This window comes from Mauremys reevesii, linkage group 2 (assembly GCF_016161935.1).
Source record: "Mauremys reevesii isolate NIE-2019 linkage group 2, ASM1616193v1, whole genome shotgun sequence".
Classification (NCBI taxonomy): domain Eukaryota; kingdom Metazoa; phylum Chordata; order Testudines; family Geoemydidae; genus Mauremys; species Mauremys reevesii.
Window position 1 is genome coordinate 82,113,856 of NC_052624.1, and position 25,333 is coordinate 82,139,188.

Sequence of the window (25,333 nt, forward strand, 5' to 3'; positions counted from 1 at the left end):
AAGTCTAAAACTGAATAACAATGAGAGAGAGAGAGAGAGAGAGAGAGAGATGTTACCATGTTCTCTGTTGCTGGCTATCATTTAGAGAGAATTCTGGGTTTTACACAGGAAGTGCCTTAAAAAATGAAGAGGAAGAGAGGAATTTGAATTTTAATTCATCTGTTGAACTCACTTTATAAATGGTTGCATCTTCAAATAAGTTATCAGAAAGGAAAATACAGACAAAATACTTTATTATATTAATCAGTTATACATATTCCATATAGTTTGGAAAATATACAGATGCTTTATATATTTAGGATTATCTTTTATTTGTTCATAAATTACATTGTGTATATAGTATTTTATCTATACCCATATAGACATAGACGGAGCACTCAGAACTTCTAATTGATAATGTGATATTATAAAGGCATGTAGTCATACCTTACTGATATTAATATATACCACCTTATCACTGAATCATTGACTTTTCATAACATTAATAGGATGACCTGGGACTTGTGCTTTGATTTAAAATAATGGGCAGAAGAATTTATTTTTAAGACATTCTAGTTTGCTTTGTGGCCAAAAGGAAACCCATGGGGTAGAATTTAACACAAGGCAAAGATTTATTTATTTATTTTTAAACACACTGCTTACATAAATCACTAGACCAGAGATCCAAAACCAGCAATTTTAAATTCAAGTCTGTAGAATAAAGCTGGATTTAAAGTCAAACACTTCATGGGCCCAAGAGCCTAAGCCCCTTTTGAAAAGTGGGGGGGGCGGGATAGCTCAGTGGTTGCGCATTAGCCTGTTAAACCCAGTGTTGAGAGTTCAATCCTTGAGGGGGCCATTTAGGGAACTGGGGTAAAAATCTGTCTGGAGATTGGTCCTGTTTGGAGCAGGGGGTTGGACTAGATGACCTCCTGAGGTCCCTTCCAACCCTGATATTCTATGGAAATACTTCTTAGAAGTATTATCTTCATAATGGTTGGCTATTGTGCCTACTATGTTTACAATGGAAGTAGTAATGCTTTTGTATTTATGAATGGATGCAATTTCACTCTCCAACTAAATGTTTGTTTAACCTGAAACATTCTGCTACTGTAATTTCCTTTTGCATGTCAGAGTTACAAATTATTATGATTAAAGAACTATACATAAGAAAACATTTTTCTTCCCTGCCCCAACATATTTGGTTTCAATTTCCAGTTCTGGTATGTCTTAATATGGAGTACCTAATTTGGGGCATATCATAAATTATGAGCAGCATTAAAAAAAGGAATTGAGGAAGGAAAAACAACTTGATATCTACAAGCCTGATCATGAAAGGTGTTCAACCTTCACAGTTCCCAAAGAAATACAAAACTTGTGGCAAGATCCATGGTTTGGAGTTTAGCCTTCTGTTCAGGTTAGTAAAAATGCACTGTCTTGGGGTTGGAATAATATACCAACCTAGGAAGGGGCATGTGCAGGAAATTAAATCTGACTGCTTTTGGAGGGGCACATTAAACACACACTGCTAGAATTTGCAGCACAGCACAGACACGTGTGTCCTTGAAGCTGCAACCACTAGTGGAAATGATGGCTCTAGACCAGAAGGATCTGTCCCCAGTCTCTTCCCAGGGAGAAGTGAGGGCACTCCCTGCTTCTCTGAGTGCAAATAGACCCCAAGACCCGCTTAGCTGCTCTTAGCCCCTCCACCCTTCTTGAGTTCCCCCTCCCTCAGGATCCTTGCCTCACGGACTGTTCTCCCTTAGCTGCTTCTCCCACACTCACTGACCCCTCCCTCAGGGAACAGCCCTATGCCCTCATCCCTCCCTTCCCTATACTCCCTGCACCACCATTGGGGACCCTGTGTTTCTCCCTCCCACCCTGACTGACCCCTTCCTTGCCTGCCCCACCCCCAGAGGCCTGAGAACACAGACAGCATAACCAGCTGTAGCCCTCCAAAAGCTTTACTTGCTGTCCAGTGCCCTGTGTGTGGGACCAGGCTGTCATATGCATTTGTTACTCCAGCTGGGACAGCTGTCCTGGGTAGTAGAACACTACTATTGGATACGAGGATTGTCATTCCGTATCATCATTGCTGCTGAATTGGTGGAAGCAGATGGCAATGGAGGGGTGGGTGAGCTAGAGCAGCATGGGAAACTGACCACAGGTAAGAGCTCTGCGTGGGGCTAAGGCATGCTCCAGGAGCAGACTTCCAATACGAAACTCTGGGGGAGGGAGGGAGCCCCCCATCCTTCCCAAATGGTGCCCCTGAAGGTGAGGAGGAGGAGGAAGAGAAGCTCAACTGGCAGCCAGCTGCCCTGCTGCTTCCTCCCTCCCTAGGCTACGGGAGGCATGGAGATTGGCGGGGGGGAGAGAGAGAGAGTGCCTGCTTACCCCCCTTGTGCATGCCCCGGAACCTAGAGAAAAAGACAATTTGCTGAAATCAATGGAAATGACAGGTGCTTAGCACTTCAGCATCATACCCTACGTTGGACAAGCAGAACAGCAAAGCAATGCCAGCATTCTATTATTCTAAATCAGTTTGGTTACCAAATATTGTACTTTTTTACATGCATCCTATTTGAACACTGGGCTAACCTCCACCAATGTAAACTGCAGATTTCTTGACTACACTTGGGGTTTGCTCTGGTGAAGCTACATTGTTGGCTGGCCATTGATTAACAGAAGTGACACAAATCCCCACTGTAGACAAAGGGATGAGTTTTCCAAAGCGCTGAGGTGACTTAGAAGCCTAAATGCCATTGACTTGCAATGAGACAAACTCCCAAGGGCCTAAGCCCCTTTTGAGAAAGGACTTAGACCGTGGATGAAATTTTCAACCGTGCCCAAAGGATGCATTTTGTGGCTGTCAAAGAACAGACATATTTTTTAATAAACGTCAAAGACTCATGATAAGTTTGTGCAATTTTGTTTTCTGGATACACCCACTATAAGTAAACAAAAAACAATGCTTGTTGGTACTGTTATAACTGATGAAGTCACAGGCTCTTATTTAAAATAAAGTATTAGCTGTGTTTTCATTTCTCATTACACAGCATAAATATCCCCCTCTGGAGGGGCAGCAATGCAATAACTAATAAATGTCTTTTAGTAAAATCAGAGTTCAACATATAAAAGAGAACTTGGCTTGGAGACCTGAGAGACAATTTAGGAGTTCATGCTTAATACACCAGATTGCATTCCAGTCAGTTCCTAGTTATCCTGTACTTCTGTTCTGGGGCACTGACTGGAAGAAACAGGTAAGCAAATGCTTTTATAGACAAATCTAAAAATGAATGAAAGCAGGACCACAAAATGAATGTATAGTTTAAATGCTAGAATTCTAAACAATAGATGTTAACAACACTAAGAAGTAAGAATAATAGTAAGAGGCCAATATGGCTGCATCACAAGCTCTTTAATTAGTTGAAAATCAAAAAGGAATCCTACAAAAATTGGAAACATGGACAAATTGCTAAGGAGGAGTATAAAAGAACAGCACAATCATGAAGTTACAAGATCAGACAGTGTAAAGCACAAAATGAGTTATACCTAGCAAGGGGTAATAAAGACAGTAAGAAGGGAGTCTAATAAATATATTAGGAGCAAGGAAAAACATGCAGGGAAGTCCTCTATTTAGCAGAAAAGGAGACCTAATAATGTATGACATCAAAAGGGTGAGGTGTTTAATGCCTACTTTGCTTCATTCTTCACTAAAAAGGTTAACTGTGACCATATGATTAACACAATTAATAGTAACATCAAGGAACACTAATCTCTTTTCCTATTCTGGCTTAAGAATACTTGATAAATTAGATGTATTCAAATTGATGGCAACTGATTAAATTAATCCTAAAATACTTAAACTGAACCAATCCACAGAACTATTAGCTATTACCTCCAAGAACTCCTGGAGGACGGGTAAGGTCCCAGAGGACTGGAAAAGGGTGAACATAATACTAACTTCACAAAGGGGAGCAAAGAGGACCCAGGAAATTATATACCACTCAATCTAATTTTGATATCTGGAAAGATACTGGAACAAATTATTAAAATATATTTTAAGCACCTAGACATAAAGTAATAGCCAACACAGATTTATCAAAAAAAATAAAAAAAACCCAACCCACAACCTAGTTCCCTTTTTTGACAGGGTTACTGGCCTAATGGATGGGGGGAAGCAATAGGTGTGGTTTATTTTGGTTTTAGTAAAGCCTCTGACACAAGACTTTCTCATAAGCAAACTAGGGAATTTTCCCCCTAGATTAAATTATTTAGGCTGGGAGCACAACTGGTTGAAAAACCATACTCAAAGAGTAGTTATCAAACTAGGAGGTCATATCCAGTGGGGTCCCACAAGAGTCTGTCCTGGGTCCAGTACTTTTCAATATTTTTAATAACCTGGATAATGGAGTGGACAGTATGCTTATAAAATTTGCTGATGACGCCTCATCTTCAATTAGCCAAAAAGTAATCTCCAGCTGGGAATTCCTCAGCATGGGAGAATCCAAACTCCAGTTGGAACCAATGATAAAGGGTCACTAAGTTTAAAACAAGGACACATACTTAGTATCCAGCATCATATTCAATTCAAAACAACTTTGACAAAATTAGAGAATTGGTCTGAAATCAACAAGATGAATTTCAGTGAAGACAAGCGCAAAGTATTACACTTAAGAAGGAAAAATGAACTGCACAATGGAGAAAAAACGGCTAGGTAGTAGTACTGCTGAAAAGGACCTGGGGATTGTAATGGATCATAAATTGAATCTGAATCAACAATGTGATGCGGTTTCAAAAGAGACACATTCTGGGGTATATTGGCTGGAGTCTCGTACATACGAGATAGAAGGTAACTGTCCCATCTATTTGGCACTGGTGAGGTCTCAGCTGGAGTATTTGTCCAGTTCTGTGCGCCACACTTTAGGAAAGATGTGGACAAATTAACAAAAATGATAAAAGGTTTAGAAAACCTACCTATGAGGAAAGGTTAAAAAAAATTGGCATGTTTAGTCTTGAAAGAAGACAGGGGAACCTGATAGTCTCCAAATATGTTAAAAGCTATTGTAAAAAGCATAGCGATCAATTGCTCTCCATGTCCACTGAAGGTAGGATAATAAGTAATGGGCTTAATCTACAGCAAGGGAGATTTAGGTAGGAAAAACTTTCCAACTATAAGGATTAGTTAACTTCTGGAATAGATTACCAAGGAAGGCTGTGGAATCCCTGTCTAATGTGTTTTTAAGAACACATTAGACAAACACCTGTCAAGGATGGTTTAGATTTACTTGGCACTGCCTCAGCTTGAGGGGATCAACTAGATGCCCTCTCGAGGTCTCTTGCAGCACTACATTTGTATGATTTTACGTTCATGTTACAACTGTTACTTTGCATAGCAGTAGAGGCATATTTTCTGGAAAAGAAAAGGAATTTAGAAAACCAAACCCAGTAATTTTATTATGCAGCTTCAATCTGCATTCCATTTCATTCCGCTGGCACAGTTTTCCAGACTTGAGAGGGCATATTGCTTATATCAAGACCCAGGATTTGGATTTTAGCTGGTAAAATGTGTAATGGTGGAGAGAGGGAGGTCATGATAACATGGCAAGTAAGACGACAATGCACTGCTATGGTAAGGTTTGAATAAATTTACATCATTCTACTATAAGTCTAAGAAGACATTGAAGCAGGTACAAGAAGAAAAGAGATCTTCAAGTAGCCAAAAACTAATTGCCAGCTGGGAATTCCCCAGCATGGAGGAATCTGTGACACTCCAGTTGGAACCAATGGTAGGGGGTCACTAAGATTAAAACAAGGACATATACTTAATATCCAGCACTATATTCAAGTATGCCTGCAGAAAACAAGAGCTTGTCTACCACAAAGCAGGAAGATGAACTATGAGGACCTATGGATCATTCCATCCTTAGTACTGTACTTCTAGTTATGTGGGCAAGTTAATATTAGAAGAGTAAAACCCCATCCCAAATATCAAAATTAGAAATTGCTTTTATATATTTCTACTTTTCCCCCTTCTTTGGCTTTCCCCATATTATAAGGTGATCTCTCAAGCTATTTTGGTGACATCACTGGTAAAAAGTAGTTAGATGCTCAGCTACTACAGTGATGGGTGCTACAGACACCCTAAGGGTATGTCTACACTACGAAATTAGGTCAAATTTATAGAAGTCGATTTTTTAGAAATCGATTTTATACAGTCAATGGTGTGTGTTCCCACTCCAAGCCCATTAAGACCATTAACTAGGCGGAGTGCATCCACAGTACCGAGGCTAGCATCTACTTCCAAAGCGTTGCACTGTGGTAGCTATCCCACAGTTCCCACAGTCTTCGCCACCCATTGGAATTCTGGGTTGCACTCCCAATGCCTGATGGGTCAAAAACATTGTCGCGGGTGTTTCTGAGTACATGTCATCAGGCCCCCCCTCCCTTTCTTCCTCCCTCCCTTCCTCCGTGAAAGCAATAGCAGACAATTGTTTCGAGCCTTATTTCCTGGGTTACCTGTGCAGACGCCATACCACGGCAAGCATGGAGCCTGCTCAGCTCACCGTCACCATACGTCTTCTGGGTGCTGGCAGACATGGCACTGCATTGCTACACATGAGCAGCTCATTGCCTTTGGCAACAGACGGTGCATTACGTCTGCTCTTTTAGCCAACCTTGGTGAGGTTGGTATGGGGCGCCTGGGCAGACATTGGTGCTCCTGGCAGACCTTGATGAGGTCTGTCAGGGGCACCTGGACATAAGTGGGAGTGACTCCAGGTCATTCTTTTTTTAAGTTTTGTCTTATGGAGATACAGTCCTGTCTGCAGTTGTACTGCACCATCTTCTGGCGAGCAGCTAGGAGATGAGGATGACTAGCAGTTGTACTGCACCATCTTCTGGTGAGCAGCCAGGAGACAACAATGGCTAGCAGTCATACTGCAACTGTCTGCTGACAGCGTAAGATGTATAAAAGAGAGATGGAGTGGATCAAAACAAGACAGACCAGATTTGTTTTGTATTCATTTGCTCCCCACTCCCTGAATAGCGGGGGGAGGGATAGCTCAGTGGTTTGAGCATTGGCCTGCTAAACCCAGGGTTTTGAGTTCAATCCTTGAGGGGGCCATTCTGTGTGACAGTTGTGTGTGTTTCTCCTTGATGCAAACCCATCCCCTTTATTGATTTTAATTCCCTGTAAGACAAGTCACCCCTCCCTCCATCAGAGCAATGGCAGACAATTGTTTCGCGCCTTTTTTCAGTGCAGATGCCATAGCACGGCAAGCCCGCTCAGACTGCAAACACTGGTGGATCATAAGGGACGTTTCACCAACATCAGTGTGGGATGTCCGGGAAAGGTACATGATGCTCGCATCTTCAGAAACTCCGGTCTGTTTCAAAAGCTGGAGGAAGGGACTTTCTTCCCAGATCAGAAAATAACCGTTGGGGATGTTGAAATGCCTATAGTTATCCTTGGGGACCCAGCCTGCCCCTTAATGCCATGGCTCATAAAGCTGTACACAGGCAACCTGGACAGCAGTAAGGAACTGTTCAATTATAGGCTGAGCAAGTGCAGAATGGTGGTAGAATGTGCCTTTGGACATTTAAAAGTGCGCTGGCGCAGTTTACTGACTCGGATAGACCTCAGCGAAACCAATATTCCCATAGTTATTACTGCTTGCTGTGCGCTCCACAATATCTGTGAGAGTAAGGGGAAGATGTTTATGGCAGGGTGGGAGGTTGAGGCAAATCACCTGGCCACTGATTACACTGGTCTACAATTTGAGAAGTCGTCTGCTTCAGAGATAAAATGTGCTATTTATTATGTATTTTGATGTGTTGAATTCAAATATGACAATTAAAACAACTGATTGGCTACTGTTTCTAAGATATTTGAGTTTTTACATTTTATGTCTATGTATATTGTGTAGATGATAGAGTTTTAATCATAAATTGTAAACCTAGGTCTTTTTATGGTTGCTTTACATGATATTTCAACTGTCCTGTTTATGTAACACTTTAAAATTTATTATGAAACAAAAGGCAAAAAACTATTATGTACATAGTTTAGTCCTATTCAGTGTCTACTCGGCGCTTCTTGGCTTGTCTCTTGTATTCGTTAAATGGAGCATCTCTTGTCACTGTCCAGCAATAGTCTGCAGGCATTGATGGGCTCCATTTGCCCTGATAGCGTTTCTCCATTGTTGCAATGTCCTGGTGAAATCGCTCGCCGTGCTCGTCGCTCACTGCTCCGCAGTTCGGTGGAAAAAAATCTAGAGGAGAGTGCAAAAAATTTATCTTTAGTGACATGTTGCAACCAAGGCTTTTGTATGCCTTGAGGAGGTTTTCCACCAACAACCTGTAGTTGTCTGCCTTGTTGTTTCCGAGAAAATTTATTGCCACTAACTGGAAGGCTTTCCATGCCGTCTTTTCCTTGCCACGCAGTGCATGGTCAAATGCATCATCTCAAAGAAGTTCACGAATCTGAGGACCAACAAAGACACCTTCCTTTATCTTAGCTTCACTTAACCTTGGAAATTTTCCACGGAGGTACTTGAAAGCTGCTTGTGTTTTGTCAATGGCCTTGACAAATTTCTTCATCAGACCCAGCTTGATGTGTAAGGGGGGTAACAAAATCTTCCTTGATTCAACAAGTGGTGGATGCTGAACACTTTTCCTCCCAGGCTCCAATGACTGTCGGAGTGGCCAATCTTTCTTGATGTAGTGGGAATCTCTTGCACGACTATCCCATTCGCAGAGAAAACAGCAGTACTTTGTGTATCCAGTCTGCAGACCAAGCAAGAGAGCAACAAACTTCAAATCACCACAAAGCTGCCACTGATGTTGGTCATAGTTTATGCACCTCAAAAGTTGTTTCATGTTGTCATAGGTTTCCTTCATATGGACTGCATGACCAACTGGAATTGATGGCAAAACATTGCCACTATGCAGTAAAACAGCTTTAAGACTCATCTTCAATGAATCAATGAACAGTCTCCACTCATCTGGATCGTGAACGATGTTGAGGGCTGCCATCACACCATCGATGTTGTTGCAAGCTACAAGATCACCTTCTATGAAGAAGAATGGGACAAGATCCTTTTGACGGTCATGGAACATGGAAACCCTAACATCACCTGCCAGGAGATTCCATTGCTGTAGTCTGGAGCCCAACAGCTCTGCCTTACTCTTGGGTAGTTCCAAATCCCTGACAAGGTAATTCAGTTCACCTTGTGTTATGAGGTGTGGTTCAGAGGAGGAGGATGGGAGAAAATTTGGGTCCTGTGACATTGATGGTTCAGGACCAGAAGTTTCATCCTCTTCCTCGTCTGACTCAAGTGAGAATGATTCTGGTGCATCAGGAACTGGCAGTCCTTCTCCGTGGGGTACTGGGCGTATAGCTGATGGAATGTTTGGATAATGCACAGTCCACTTTTTCTTCTTTGACACACCTTTCCCAACTGGAGGCACCATGCAGAAGTAACAATTGCTGGTATGATCTGTTGGCTCTCTCCAAATCATTGGCACTAAAAAAGGCATAGATTTCCTTTTCCTGTTCAACCACTGGAGAAGATTTGTTGCACAAGTGTTGCAGCATATGTGTGGGGGGCCCACCTCTTGTCCTGATCTCCAATTTTGCAGCCAAAATAAAGGTGATAGGCTTTCTTAACCAGAGTGGTTATACTGCGCTTTTGTGATGCAAAAGTCACTTCACCACAAACATAGCAGAAGTTATCCGCACTGTTCACACAAGTATGAGGCATCTCTGCTCACTTTGGCTAAACAGAAATGTGTCCCTTTGCAAAATCAAACACTGACAAATAAGAGAGCACGACACTGTATGATTTCTAGAGCTGATATAGGGCAATTTGTTCAGCAGAGTGATGTAAGCTTCGTTATGATTGCATCTCCATGACTTCTAGGAATAACATGATGCAATTCATATCATGTATGGTGCAATACCAGCGTCAGATTGCATCATTCATTGTTTTGCCTAAAAAGCAAGTACTGTCCAAACCCAGTCATAGATTTATTCATAGATCCAGTCAAAGATGTATTTTAGTCATTTCTGGTTTAAATTGAGATCCCTTCCCTTTATAACTCACTTATCCTCCGCTATTCCCAAGTCGAGGGTCATATATACTGACCCAATAGCATATCTTGAAAACTAGAGCCAATCAACAATTTTAAGCATCATTTTCGTTCTCAGTGACCCAGAATTAGTAAAGTTTGACGACATTTATTTCAGAAGCATTTCGCCTGTAGAGCAGTGTTATGCGCAGCCAGACACCAGGGCAGTTAGCAGAGTACAGGAGGGCGCGGTGCGCATCAAAGCAGCTTTGAAAACCAGTTGCATGACTGGCCAGGCTACGATGTGAAAGTTCTGTTTGTTTCTCCTTGATGAGCCACCCCACCCTCCTTGGTTCACTCTACTTCCCTGTAAGCTAACCACCCTCCCCTCCCTGTAGCAGTGCTCTGTGCTCATGCTGCCTTTCCTGAACCTCAACCATACTCTGGAGCATATCAGTTTGTTCCTCCAGTAGCCTCAGCATTGCCTCTTGTCTTCTGTCACCAAGCTGACGCCACCTATCATTTTCAGCCCGCCACTTATTATCTTCAGCCCACCACCTGTTCTCGCATTCGTACTGTGCTTTCCTGGACTCTGACATTGTCTGCCTCCATGTAGTCCGCTGGGCTCTTTCAGTGTGGGAGGACTGCATGAGCTCAGACAACATTTCATTGTGAGTGCGTTTTTTTCGCCTTCTAATCTTCGCTAGCCTCTGGGAAGGAGAAAATAGTGTGAGCATCGAAACATTTGCAGCTGGTGGAGGGGAAAAAAAGGGAGAGTGGTAGTTAAAAAGACATTTTAGAGAACAATGGGTAGACTCTTTATTTAAAATGGGTTGGCTACTTAAAAGGAGGGACTGCGGTTTTCAGGTTAACATGCAGCACAAACCCAACTAACCCTCCTCCCCCGCAATTCTCAGGGATGATCGCTTCACCCTTCCCCCCACCGCGTGGCTAACAGCAGGGAACATTTCTGTTCAGCCACAGGCAAACAGCCGAGCAGGCCAGGCACCTCTGAATGTCCCCTTAATAAAATCAGCCTATTTCAACCAGGTGACCAGGAATGATATCACTCTCCTGAGGATAACAGAGAGAACGGATGTTGTTTGAATGGCAGCAAACACTGGTATCATACGCGGTGTTATGCAATGATTCCAGACTACGTGCTACTGGCCTGGTGTGGTAACGTGTCCTACCACGGAGGATGAAATAAGGCTGCCCTCCCCAGAAACCTTTTGCAAAGGCTTTGGGAGTACATCCAGGAGAGCTTTCTGGAAATGTCCCTGGAGGATTTCCGCTCCACCCCCAGACACGTTAACAGACTTTTCCAGTAGCTGTACTGGCCACGAATGACAGGGCGAATTAATCATTAAACATGCTTGCTTTTAAACCATGTATAATATTTACAAAGATACACTCACCAGAGGTGCCTGGCGGGTCCGGGAGGCAGCCTTGGATGGGTTCGGGGGGTACTGACTCCAAGTCCAGGGTGAGAAACAGTTCCTGGCTGTTGGGGAAAACGGTTTCTCCGCTTGTATGCTGTGAGCTATCTTCCTCATCCTCAAAACCCACATCCCTTTTGTGTGCTACTCCATTGATGGAGTCAAAGCACAGCAGTGGGGTAGCTGTAGGGGTAACTCCTAGAATGGCATGCAGCTCATCATAGAAGCGGCATGTCTGGGGCTCTGACCTGGAGCTGCCGTTTGCCTGTCTGTTTTTTTGGTAGGCTTGCCTCAGCTCCTTAAGTTTCATGTGGCACTGCTGTGGGTCCCTGTTATAGCCTCTGTCCTTCATGCCCTTGGAGATTTTTTGAAATGTTTGGGCATTTTGTCTTTTGGAATGGAGTTCTGATAGCATGGATTCATCTCCCCATACAGCAATCAGATCCCATACCTCCCGTTCGGTCTACGCTGGGGCTCTTTTGCGATTCTGGGACTCCATCATGGTCACCTTTGCTGATGAGATCTGCACTCACCCGCTGATTGCCACGCTGGCCAAACAAGAAATGAGATTCAAAAGTTCGTGGGCCTTTTCCTGTCTACTGCATCAGAGTTGAAAGTGCTGTCCAGAGCGGTCACAATGGAGCACTCTGGAATAGTTCCCGGAGGCCAATACTGTCTAATTGCGACCACACTACCCCAAATTCAACCTGGCAAGGTCGATATCAGCACTAATCTCCTCGTCGGGGGAGAAGTACAGAAATCGATTTTAGGAGCCCTTTAAGTCAAAAAATGGCTTTGTCATGTGGACAGGTGCAGGGTTAAATCGATCTAATGCTGGTAAATTCGACCTAAACTCATAGTGTAGACCAGGGCTTAGATAGGCACATGCAAAATTCCGTGAGTCATTAATTATATGGGAGTTTAAGGATGATAATCTGGAGGGAAGTCCTAGTTCCCTTTCCTAACTTTTGAAGGATGCCAGAGGAGCCAGTTGTTTTGTTTCAAAATACTACCTGTTTCCCAAAACAAAGTTCAAACACAAGTATTTCCACCTCAAGGAAAGTTACACAGATGCAGACATAATTCCTCATAACAATCTGTCAGTTCTCATAGGCTAAGTATGTGCTCTTGTAAGCAATGTTGGCCAAGGCACTTTTCCCTCTGAGTTAGTATTAAACCCCAGTGCTGAGTTGGAGTGCTGCTGGAGTGACCAGTGCTGCTGGGGATGCTACCTTATGGATGATCTATACACACAATAAAGAGAAAGGTGACTTCTTCTAGCCATTAAAAATCCGACCACACTTTTCACAAGAATGGATGTGGCAATGTCGTGGGCAGATTCCAATTTGAATAGTTATATTTATCTTACCTAATTTCCCTTTAATTTAAATTAGATAATTTATTCTTCACTTCCTGTTCCAAAGTGTGTAGTTTTGCTAATCAGTTTCTGTGATTCACACTAGAAGTTCCTGTATTTTAGTGATGTAAGTGCTATTCTATTTATAAAACAAACTCAACAACAACAAAATACATGTACATAATTTTAAAAACACAGTATTTGTATAAAAAAGAAAATCCAAAGCAAACCCTCCCATTCAATTCACCTTCAGACAAGTCTCAAAAAGGTTTGCTCTGCCCCACAGGTCAACCAGCTACAGCTGTTTTGCACCAGTGAGCAGGTTAATTACAGTCAAGAGCCTGTAACAAGGATGCCCTGGCTATTAGAATAGAGAATTTTCTGGTTCTGCATTAAGTGTTACTGGAATTGATTAGTTAGCACTTGCTCTATAATCTTCTGCAAAAATTGAAAATTAAAGCTAAAAAGCCTTTCCGCTCATACACAACCCAAAATTAGAATCATTCTGCAGTCTAATGTTAAGAAAACAATATTTATGAATGTGCATAATGAATTCCAAGTAGCTTCTTCACAATCTCACCACAAGAAAATGGTTGGAAGCCGCCTCTTCTTCTGCCACAGCTCTGGTTGACTAAGCATTAACATCACCCTCAACTAACAACTATGCCAAAGCAAAACAAGAATAAAATTTTATTGCAGAGACAATAATAATCTCACTGGACAGAGATCGAAACAAGATGTGAGAATAAAAAAAATAACGAACATATTTAATACAGACTTTGAGTGATAGCCTCTGATACACTAGAGTAGCTTTGCACTGGCCCACCATGCATGCCCCTTGTTTAGGGGGAATCTTTGGGTGATTTAAGCCACAGTGGTTATGTCCCACCACTCCCTGCAGCTGGAGCAGGGGACATGACTGGGCCCAAGGATGCACACCTGGGAAATCCATGCACCTTGACAATTCCAGGCTGCTGCAGTGGCCCCCTGAGGGCCACTGGCATCCCAAATAAATTAGAACAGCCCTCAGATGCACTAGTATGCTCTGGCGGATCCTGCCTAACTAAGAGCAGCCACAGGATTGGTATGCAAAACTGGCTGAAGGCCTCATTTACACACAAGTCCAATAGCTGCTCCAAGCTGCAGCAGATGATCTGGCCTTTTAATTTTCCTAAGGGGGTGGAGGGGAAATCAAGGTACTCCCCAGAATGTGACTAATATAAAGATAGAGTTAAAGGATTTAAGTCGTCAAGGAGCAGAACTGTCAATAGATTAATGTCTTTTTGGTCCCAGGTGATTTTAGAACGAATTGCTCAAGTGTAGCTTTTCCAAATCTCCCACCTCTTTAAACTTCTCAGCAATTCCACTTTAACCCTCCAATGGTCTCCCACAATAAGCAAGGGACTGAATTTGGGCCTTCAAGCAGCCAGAAAATGCATCTTATTATGTTGGACATAGAATATTTCCTCCACTGTATCTCTACTTTGTTAAATCTCTAGTATCCAACTCAATGCTTTACTCTTTTGCATTGGGGGGTGGGGGAGAGTAAAGAGAGACTGTGGAAGACTTGTACGAGAGATAAGGGCCATCCCTGAACTCGCTCCCAGATAGAACTGCAAACAAAAAAACTCCGTCTGGTGTGGATGAACTGCAGTGGAAGCTATTCTATAATTTAGTGTGAAATGCTGGTAGCAATTTTTTTTTTTTGAGATCTTTCATAAGTACATGATGAACTATGAAGGTGAGAAACTTATCCGGGGGAAACAGGTTGTTCTTAAAGTGGGTACATGAGGGAGTGGGGTTTGAAGAGTTAAAAATAAAAATCTCATACTTCAGATATTTTTGTTTATAATACTTGCTACAACTATCTATGTGTGAGAACAAATAAAAATTACTTTTTAAAAAGTACAATAAAAAAGCACATTTTTATTGAATCTACTGATGCACTAGCCATGCTAGTGTTTAGCTATAAGGTATCAGACACTGAATTGCTAATAGCCTCCTGTAAGTATATGCTGAAATGAAAGAGGCTTACTTTGAATCTCCAAATAAACTCACAATTCCTCTTTACTCATGTTTTATCAGAGGGGTGTCAGTGCAAAAAGCAGCAGGGCCACCCAGAGGATTCAGGGGGCCTGGGGTCTTCGGCGGTGGGGGGCTCCAGCTGCTGAATTGCCGCCAAAGACCCAGCACTTCGGCGGCGGGTCCCAGGGTGGAAGGACCCCTCGCCGTGGGTCTTTGGGGCACTTCGGCGGTGGGTCCCGGGGCAGAAGGACCCCCTGCCATTGAATTGCCGCCGAAGACCCGGAGCAGAAGCAGCTCTGGGGGGCCCGGGCCCCGCGAGAGTTTTCCAGGGCCCCTGGAGCAAGTGAAGGACCCCGCTCCAGGGCCCCCGAAAAACTCTCGTGGGGGCCCCTGTGGGGCCCAAGGCCCAGGGCAAATTGCCCCACTTGCCCCCCCCGCAGGCGGCCCTGAAAAGCAGTCAATTACCAAGGGGCTCAGTTGGATTACTGACCCAGAACAGAGTTCTTATGCTCATTCCTGATCAGTTTTGGGTTTGTTTGTTTTTTTAAATTGTACAGGATTGCAGGAAACTAATAGTTTGTCTTTTAACAGTTCTGAACCACAAATGCAAGTTTCTACATTAACAAGCCTAGACTGGGAAAAGCTTGACAACCTCACTAATCCAAAATAATTTCTATTTTAATTAATTTGTTTTCAAAAATTGCTCACTTTACATAATTCAGATCTTTGTAATTTATTTAGAAAGGATGGAGTTTATTTATTTATTTTTAAAGTATTCCTCTCTATGCTGGAATCAAAGTATATTCTCAGATTTACCCTCCATCCCCCACTCCAATTTCTCACTATGTCTTGTCACTTTACTCTCTTTCATATTTCCAAAATGTTTACCATTCCATATAAATATTTTAATAGTAATAAATAATAAAATCAAATAATAAGCGTGTTTTTACATAAGGATTACTGTAATCCACGAAAGTCTACAGCAGAACGGTTGCTTAGTGATGACACACAAAAGCAAGAGAACAGGAAAGTTACTTCTCTTAAAATTAGTCGCACAGCATACGCATTATCTGCCCCCAGCATTCCATATTCATAAGAATGGAGTAATTGCCCAGTGTTAATTATGCAAAACAAGAAGAAAACATAAAAGCAAGTAAAATCTCTTAAGTGGGAAAAGAGATACCCTTGTTGCAGCTTATACATGCCATAGTTTGTGTTCTGCATGTACTAAACAGCAGCAACATAAAACCTCTGCCTTAGTGGGATTGTATTGGTTTCCTGTTTCTCTGAGTACTAAATATAAAATTTTTGTCTCTTATTTTTAAACACAAATCATAAATACTTTGGCTTCTCACTAGAAATGTCTGAATATTTTTGTATGTAAAGCTTTTTGCTATGTAAAATCTTCTGGCATTTTACCCCCCAAAATATGATTTCCATTGCACAATATAGTTGCTGTGGTTGAAATCTGTTTGTTTATATTTTTGCCAAGTATGAACAGAACTTTCCCCCTAGATAAAAATCTAAGCTTGGCTTTGACCAAAAGAGATTTTTAAAATAAAACTTCTCTCGTGGGCCTGGCCCCTCTTCACAGCTGGTTCCTGTCTTCCTTGATTTTCTAATATCATAGTAGATTCTTGACCTTCTGGGGTGAAATCTTGCCCCACTGACTTCAACAGTACCACAATTTCATCCCTGGTGAGCTAATCTATGTTGTTTGCAACATTGTAGATGCACAGTCAGAATGGCTGAAAGCCCAAGACGTAGACTATTTGTGAAAATTGGGAACTGTAGCGCATTACACCACACCACACCATTCCAGGCTGACAAATGACAGGAAAAGTGCCCAGATATACATTGCTATCCATCCCAATATTTCCAGAATTGTTCCAATTTTGATGTGGAGATCAAGTTAAATAGTGATTTTCTTCTAGCCTCTGCCTATAAATCTGACCCCTTGGAAATAAGATTTTCCTTGATTCTATGTTGTAGGTTGCAAAAGAATTATAATGCTACTACATGCATTGATGAGTAATCAGAGATTTTCCTGTTCAACTCAGTGTGAAACCATCCATCACTAAGGGCTCAAATCAGAAAATAAAAATGTGCTGGTTTCCATACTGTGGAAACCCACACAAAGTCAGAGAAGCTATGATTAGTCAACCTGATGGGCTGCATATGCCAGATACAGTTTTGACTCTATTAATAATATGCTGTGAATTTTACAGACCTCCCTTTCTGGTATGTGTAGTAAGTAAAACTGTTAACTTCAGAAACCTGCTGTGATCATTGCTATGAATAACAACTGCTCATGTGCTCAGAGGCAAAAGAACCTAGGACTTTGGGGAAAATCTTAATAAAAACTCAATAAAAGGGTTAAGAAAAAATGCAAATGTTCTTTTCAAGAAATGTGCTCCTGGAATGTCTATATAAATCACAGTATTCATTTATAAAACTCTTGACATCAAAGGAAATAAAACAGTGCCGTTTAATTATGGTCAAGTGGTTAGATTAATTTTTGCTAAACCTCACCTTCATATCTCAAATTTCAGAAATTACACTGAATTGAAACACTTTTCATTTCAATCACTTCATCTTACTTCAATAACTTTAAAAAAATATTATGCTCCAAAAATTCTTCAGTTTAAAGTAAAGTTCACTAGTTATCACAAATGGAACAGATGAAAGAGTCTGGCAAAATTAAGCCCCCTTATAAATTCTAAAACATTTACTATATAGCTTTTTTGTTGTTAAAAGACATTATTACTTTGATGTTTTTGCCAGGAATTGACTGTATATTTTGGCAACACAGGGATCTGTTGCTAATGGCACATTTTCAACTAAATTGAAATAGCAGCTGTTCAAAGATCAATATTAACTTAATATTTACTTTATTAGAAGAAAAGGTTAAGACTACTAAGATTTGTATCCAATTAAAAATTTAAAAGCAAAAAAAACTTTTGATTTAGTGCTTCTCAGGATCACAAGGCTTTTCAGAGAGGGAATACAACAAAATATTAATCTCTCTTATACCCAAACTTCACTAAAATGTTGAACTTACATTAAACAAAAATTGTATAGTTGTTTGTAAAAGACAATGTTCATTTTCAGGTTATGCTTTAACAAAAAGTTATTCTGATTTTTTCCAGAATTATAAAATTATCTAGGATAAGACTGTTCTGTATGTACACACACACAAAATAAAGACTTAGTTATAGCTGTGCCCAGTAGCGTCATTAGATGAGAATTTAAGGATCTGTTAATATTTGCACTGTGTGTGTAATTATTTTCAGAGGCTTTTGTTTTTAATTTGACTATCTGAAACTTTACAGTTGCACTTCAAAGCCTGAAACTCGGACAAATGTTTACAGTCCACATTTGAAGCAATTTCCTTAAGTGTAAAATTATCAAAATCAGTTAAATAATTTTGCTTAGTCAGAGAGAAGCAAACTTATAGGCAGCTCTTCATGACTTTTGGCCACATGATAACTAAAAAAATATAATACAACATCTTGTAACTCTTACTAGCACTCGATATCCTTACATAGATAATCCTATTCATAGAACTACCTGAGCAAGTAAAGATGGCAGGACTAGGCTCTCTAATCGCATAATTAAAATGAAACTTTGCGGGCAATCCGTCTTTAATGTGAACTGAGCTCTTTTATTCTTATCCATAAGAGATGATCAGCGCAACATAAGGGATGAGAGAGCACTGACCAAGGGAGCTGCCATGCTGCCACTGACCATGAAACAGATCCAAGTTAACAAATAAGCCACCTTCTACCACCAACTTCCCACATGGTTAAAGTAATATATTGTTAGTTAATGACACATCCTGATCCAGTAGGGTGGTTTTGTAAAGGTGACATAAAAGTACAATTTTAAAAAACAACCTTATAGACTTGTGCGTTAAATGCCCTAAATAAGTGTAAAGGAACCATTAAGTTTTTCAAGGTAATTGATTTCAGACTTATTTTTATTTCTTTTTAAATCTCCCAAAGATCAGGATATAACAGAGCAAGGAGACAGCCTGAAGGACATTATTTAAAAGAACCAAACCTCCCCACACAAACCAATATTTTATGGTTTGGCAAGTCCTGCCTTATTTATTCTATTCCTTACACAATATGTTCTTGGTGAAGAAGAAGAGAGACTACTGACAGACAGAGGAAGGGCTGATCTGATAGAGAGAGAAGGCAGATACATGCTTGGTCTGGGCTAAATGGAAGAGTGCCAGATGAGAAGGAAAGGGTCCTATCTCATGGACTAGTGATCACCTCTCCAAAAAAAAAAAAAATTACTAAAATTCTTTTTTTTTTTTTTAAGCTATCCCATCCCCATGAAATCTCTCTCTGTGATGGGAAGACAGAGGCACTCAAGTCTCTGGAAGGGAAGGGAGGAAGCCTCAGAAGGTACTATGCCAATATCTAATAAGCAGAGGGCTCCATTTCTGCACAGCCTAAAATCTCCACAGAGAAATCTGTCATTGAGCAATTCTTAAATGTTAAAAAATAACAAACAACACACCTGAGGAAATTTCCGAGGAGGGGGAGGGGGAGAAAGAGAAGGATCTTAGTTAACGTGGAGTTGAAACGATAGATATCTACCAATTACTTGAGAATACATTCTTAGGCATTGTGCTACCTGATATTTTGTAGGATTTAAACCTTTTTCCAATCTATCATTTCTGGAATGGGAGGTGAAAACTGAAATTTTGCTCTCTGTTTTAAAATTTGCAGGAGATAAACAAAACCAACAGGTTAAGACTACTTGTATGTATGTATGTGTTTTTAATCTACTCCTGAAAGGCAGAGTTTCTGGGGAAAAGCGACTAGGATGCTAGTTGTAGGCTTTGGAATTTGTCAAATATCCAATCCAGGTTTGGTGCTGCAAGGCAGAGGACATAAGACCAATGATAAAAAAAAAAAAAAAGTCCTGTCTTGTGCTAAGAAAACGTAGCTTCTCTCAATGTGGTGAGAATCTAAGATTTGATCCTATTGTTGAGTTAAATGGGTCCTGTGCCTAAACATTCTCCAATTTTAGTGAGCAAACCAGATAGGGTTGCTCATTATTAGGAACCTCTCCAAATATTTGTTTAAGTTCACTGCAATAACTCAGAGAGCACAGAAAAAACAAAAGCTCTAATTTAGAAGCTAACAGCTCATTTTAAAAAAATTAACACTATATTTTTAAACCAGAATATATAATAGCTAACCATTTGGGAGATCAACATAAAGTGCTTTTTTAGACAATAAATATAAGCATTCATTAATCAATTCAATATGGAAGCAAGGAACCAAAACTTTATAGTTTTTGGTTCAAGTGTAAAGAGAATATTGTTTGTTTATGAATATTTTGTAATCTAAATGGTTCCTTTTCACATAGAAGTTTTTAAAATAGCTGATACCAGGAGTTTGGGATTAAATGGAGCATCTCCTGACTCAAAAGCAATTATCATCTCAACATTCAACTCTAAAAGTAAAAGGTCAAACTCTACTATTGCTGCTTTTAAAATCAAGGACTAGGAAACGTGCATTCCACAATGGGTTGGAATGTAAACAAATTTAAAAGCAAACATCATGATATGTGAGAAGAGGATCAACCCACTACTAATAGTGAGGATGAAATGTGCATTTAATGTCTCTAAATGGATACTGCATGGGTAAGAAAAGCGGTGTACATGAAGTTTGAAAATTAGCCCATTCTTGGGCGGTTTCAAAGACATCATTATAAAGAGTTATTCTAAGTAATCAAGACAGTCTACTGTGTGTACAAGGTCGCTCCATCATCTTCACAGCTACTAAATTTGTAACACTCAGGCCTTGTCTATACTACAGGGGAAATTTGATCTAAACTATGCAATTTGAGTTACGTGAATAGCATAACTCAAATCAACATAGCTTAGACCTACTTACCGCAGGGTCCACACTACCCGACTATTCTACTCTATCCAATGAAGTACATGAGTCAGTGGGAGATGATCTGCGATTGTTTTAGCAGGTCTTCACTAGACCTGCTAAATCAATCACCAATGCATCGATAGCCACTCATCAATCCCCTGGTAAAATGCAGGCAAGCCCTTAGAAATGGAAGATTTCTGAACATTTTTCTGTTCTGCCATGTGCCTCCTTGGGTTTGTCCCTACTCTCTGTGTGGGACGTGTGTTGGAATTGGGAAGGATCCTTGCCTCCCTCCTTCACTGCCACTCTCACGGTGGACCTACATAAGGGCCAGAGACAATCTAGCCTACTGTGTCCACATGATGTGATATCGATGGAAGGGATGTCCATGGTAAGATGACACAAAGATGTTTCCTATCCATTTCACTTTCTAAAATCTGTTCAATCATTTCAGAAGATGTATTATGGAAGTACTCGTTGCAGCTCATTAGTTAAGGCTAAGTTTCGTACTTGAAGCAGACATTCAACCTTTGTTATGTATGAGGACTACAATGTATTTCCCCAAAACTTACAGAACTTACTCTCTGGGCACAGAATTTCTGAGAACTGACAAATAAATCTATTAATTTATTTTAAAATAGGTCCGTTAAAATTTTCACATCTGGTACCAGACACCCTTCCCTCCTTTTTTTTTCCTTGAATGACCTTAAGAACAGAATAATAGGCAGTGTTCCCAACTCTTGTAATTTCACTGTGAATTTTACAATATCTGATGTTTTTCTGAATGCCTCAGCTCCTGGAGGCATGTGAGTAGGTGAGAATCTCAGCTCAGCTCATGTATGCAAATAAATAATAATCAACATCCCATATTTAAAAACTACATTAGCATGGAGTTAAGACAGAGTATACCAGTTTAGGTTAACAAAAATATTATGTTGCAATTTTTCCAAAAGAAAGAATTCTAAAACCAGAAAATTAAGAGTAAAGGGTAAAAGAAATCCAAACATATTAAGGTGTAGGGCACCCAAACTTAACTCTGCCTTGTAGTGACATCACAAGAGATAAAAAGAAAGGGGGGGGGGAAGTCTGTCTTTAAAAATCAGTTTAATCTAATCTAGATCTACAAATACTATTATTCATTCATCAGAATTGCATGTTATTATTACCAGGCAGAATTAAGGCTGTATTTTTCCAATGGTGAAATCTTCAGTATTTTTATTGCAGAAGCATCGGGTAGTATAATATTTATTGTAAATGCATAGGACAAGTACTCTCAGCACCACCAGGTCTGCACTGGAAAAGACCACACTAACAAAATCTTGCTGTGAACCCACAATGGAGTCCAGGTCAAGCCCATAGCTTCTACTGAATGTAGGCAAAGCAGGAGGCAGCTAAACCATACGGAGCAGTTGACTTACAAAAAGTAACTTAGAAGCTGGGGAGTCCAGGACCATGTGGAATTAATAAATTCCACTGGGTCCCTGCTGCCTGCCTTTACCTGACTCTGCATGTTACGTGATTCTCCCGACACATCCGGTACTCTGCAGAATTTAGGAACTCTTCAAAGTATCCTGTCCCCTGGCTCACAATGCACGTCAAACATTTCAAAAATGTATAAAACTAAGGGAATTCCCAGACAAAATACATCATTAAGATGGAGAGAAGGAGGAAAATATATCTATCACTTAAGCATAGAAAGCCTTATAAGAATGCCAAAAAAGCAACAACTAGAAACTGACAAAATTCAGTAAGAGGTGCTTCTGTGCATTTTTACTTTTTAGATGTCATCCCTGTGGCATGCATACTTACATCTGAGAGGCACAGAGGCCCTTGAAGAAGTAGTAAGGAAATGTAGTTCAGGCAACCACACAATGTTAACTGTGCACTATAATGATGCCATCTTTCCTTCTTTGTTTTTCCATAATTACATTGTAAGGTGCGTTCTATGAGAATGAGACATTAAGGTCCTTAAGTCATCTACAGCTGTGGGCTGCAGATATCTGAAGTTGTGAAAAGCCACTGTATCACTACAGGCCTCAATTCAGCAAGGTAGTTAAGCACATAAGCAGCCTCATTGAAATCAGTGAGACTACTCACATGCTTGAAAGTTAGATTTGTGCTTAACTACCTTGATGAACTGGGGCTACATTAAGCACATCACTGCAATGGTGGAGCGTGGCTTAGGGTAGAACACAGGGAGAAAAATGTCCTGACCCATGTGGAATTGGGAGACCACCTTTGGAAGGAACGCTGGGTGTGGCCTGAGTTGGACTTTGTCTTTGTGGAAGACAGCGTATGGAGGCTCGGACGTCAGCACTCTGAGCTCTGACACCCTCCTGCCCGAGGTGATAGCCATGAGGAATGTGACCTTATAGGAGAGATATAGCAAAGAATACGTAGCCAGTGGCTCGAAAGGGGGCCCCATTAGGGCGGAGAGGACCAAATTAAGGTCCCAAGCTGGGACTGGTTGTTGAGTATGCGGGAACAGCCTATCCAGGCCCTTGAGGAAGCGACAAACCAATGGGTTTGTGAAGACTGAACCACCTTCAGCTCATGGGTGGAACGCAGAGATGGCCGCCAAGTGGACCTGAACCGAAGAGAGGGAAAGTCCCCGCTGTCTCCACTGGAGTAGGTAATCAAGGATGAGAGGGATTGGGGTGAGCAATGGAGCCTGTCCCTGCTGTTCAGCCCAGATGGAAAAACGTTTCCACTTGACCATGTATGTAGCGCTGGTGGAGGGTTTTCTGCTACCAAGGACGACTTGTCTGACCTGCTGTGAGCATTGCATTTCCACCGGGTTTAGCCATGGAGCATCCAGGCTGTGAGGTGAAGCGACTCCAGGTTCAGGTGGTGGAGGTGGCCCCGATCCTGCGTGATCAGGTCCAGGAGCAGTGGCAACGTGAGGGGCACCTGTATGGACATGTGCAGCAGCAACGTGTACCAATGCTGGCGCGTCCACGCCGGCGCTATCAGTATGATGTGAGCGTGATCCCTGTGTATCTTGAGGAGTACCCTGTGGACCATGGGGATCGGAGGGAAGGCGTAAAGCAGGCTGCCTTCCCATGAGAGGGGGAAGGCATCCATTAGAGACCCTGGACTGCACCCCATGAGGGAGCAGAACCATAGACACTTCCTGTTGTCCCTCAAGGCAAACAGGTCTATCTGGGGATAACCCCAGAGACGGAAGATTGAGTGTGCCACGTCTTGGCGAAGGGACCACTCGTGACCATGGAATGAGTGGCTGAGGGCGTCCGCCAGGCCGTTCTGCACCCCCAAGGGGTAGGATGCCGTTAGGTGAATTGCGTTCTGTACACAAAAGTCCCATAATGCGAGGGCTTCCCAGCACAGGGGAGAGGAGCGTGCACCACCCTGTTGATATAGAACATCGCTGAGGCATTGTCAGTGAGGACTGCAATGCACCTGCCCGCCAATCGAGACTTGAAAGTGAGGCAGGTAAGGAGAACAGCCCATAGCTCCCTGATATTGATGTGTAGGGAGAGGTCCTCTGGTGACCAAAGGCCTTGGGTCCTGAGATTCCCGAGATGCGCCCCAGAGCCAACATGTCTCTCACCAAGGAAAGGGATGGCTGAGGGCTGGCAAAGGGTTTTCCCCTCACAGACCACCCGCGGGTCGAGCCACCACTGGAGGGAATCCAGCACCGCTCAGGGAAGTGTCACCACCGAGTCCAGCGCATCCCTGGTTGGTCGGTACACAGTCGCTAACCAGGACTGAAGAGGGCGCAGCCTGAGCCTAGCGTGGCTCACCACATAGGTGCACGCAGCCATATGTCCCAGCAACTTGAGGCAGTTCCTCGCTATGGTGGTCGGGAAACGGCAGAGACCAAGGATGATGTCAGACATGGACCGAAACCTGGCCTCCGGTAGGTATGCTCTAGCCTGCATCGAGTCCATAACTGCCCCTATGAACTCTATCCTTTGGACAGGAGACAGGGTAGACTTGGCCTCGTTTAACAGGAGACCAAGCTTGAGGAAGGTCTGTCTGATAAAGACCACCTGAGCCTCCACCTGTGCCTTGGAGTGGCCCTTGATGAGCCAATCGTCCAGGTAGGGAAACACCTGAATTCCATGCTTGCGCAGGAAAGCTGCTACAACTGTCATGCATTGATAGGCCAAAAGGCAGGACTGCGAACTGGAGATGGGTGTTGCCCACTACAAACCTGAGACAACGTCTGTGCTGAGGGATTATTGCGATATGAAAGTAGGCATCCTTCAAGTCTAGGGCGGCGTACCAGTCTCCTGGATCCATGGAGGGGATGATGGAAGACAGGCAGACCATACGGAACTTGAACTTCTTTACAAACTTGTTCAGATGCCGCAAGTCCAGAATGGGTCTGAGGCCCCCTTTTGCCTTCAGTATTAGGAAATACCAGGAGTAAAAACCCCTGCACCTGGGTTCCTGAGGAACTTCCTCCACTGCCCCTACTATGAGGAGGGACTGCACTTCCTGAATTAGAAGTTGCTCGTGAGAGGGGTCCCTGAAGAGGGACAGGGAGGGGGGCTGGTGGGCGGGAGGAAGGAGAATTGGATAGAATATCCCCTCTC

At 42.0% G+C, this 25,333-nt stretch overlaps 1 protein-coding gene across 11 annotated transcripts in view; it reads right to left on the reverse strand.

Moving 5' to 3' along the window:
• Positions 1 to 25,333, reverse strand: part of ULK4 (unc-51 like kinase 4) — a 425,848-nt gene that overhangs the window by 221,342 nt on the left and 179,173 nt on the right. The window contains exon 31 of one of the 11 annotated variants that reach the window (XM_039526406.1): positions 57 to 115. The exons of the other annotated variants lie outside the window; for them this stretch is intronic. Coding sequence (XP_039382340.1) covers positions 82 to 115 — 34 coding nt within the window. The 3' untranslated portion in view covers positions 57 to 81. Of the gene's footprint in view, positions 1 to 56; positions 116 to 25,333 lie in introns of those variants that run through there. 11 annotated transcript variants of the gene reach the window in all.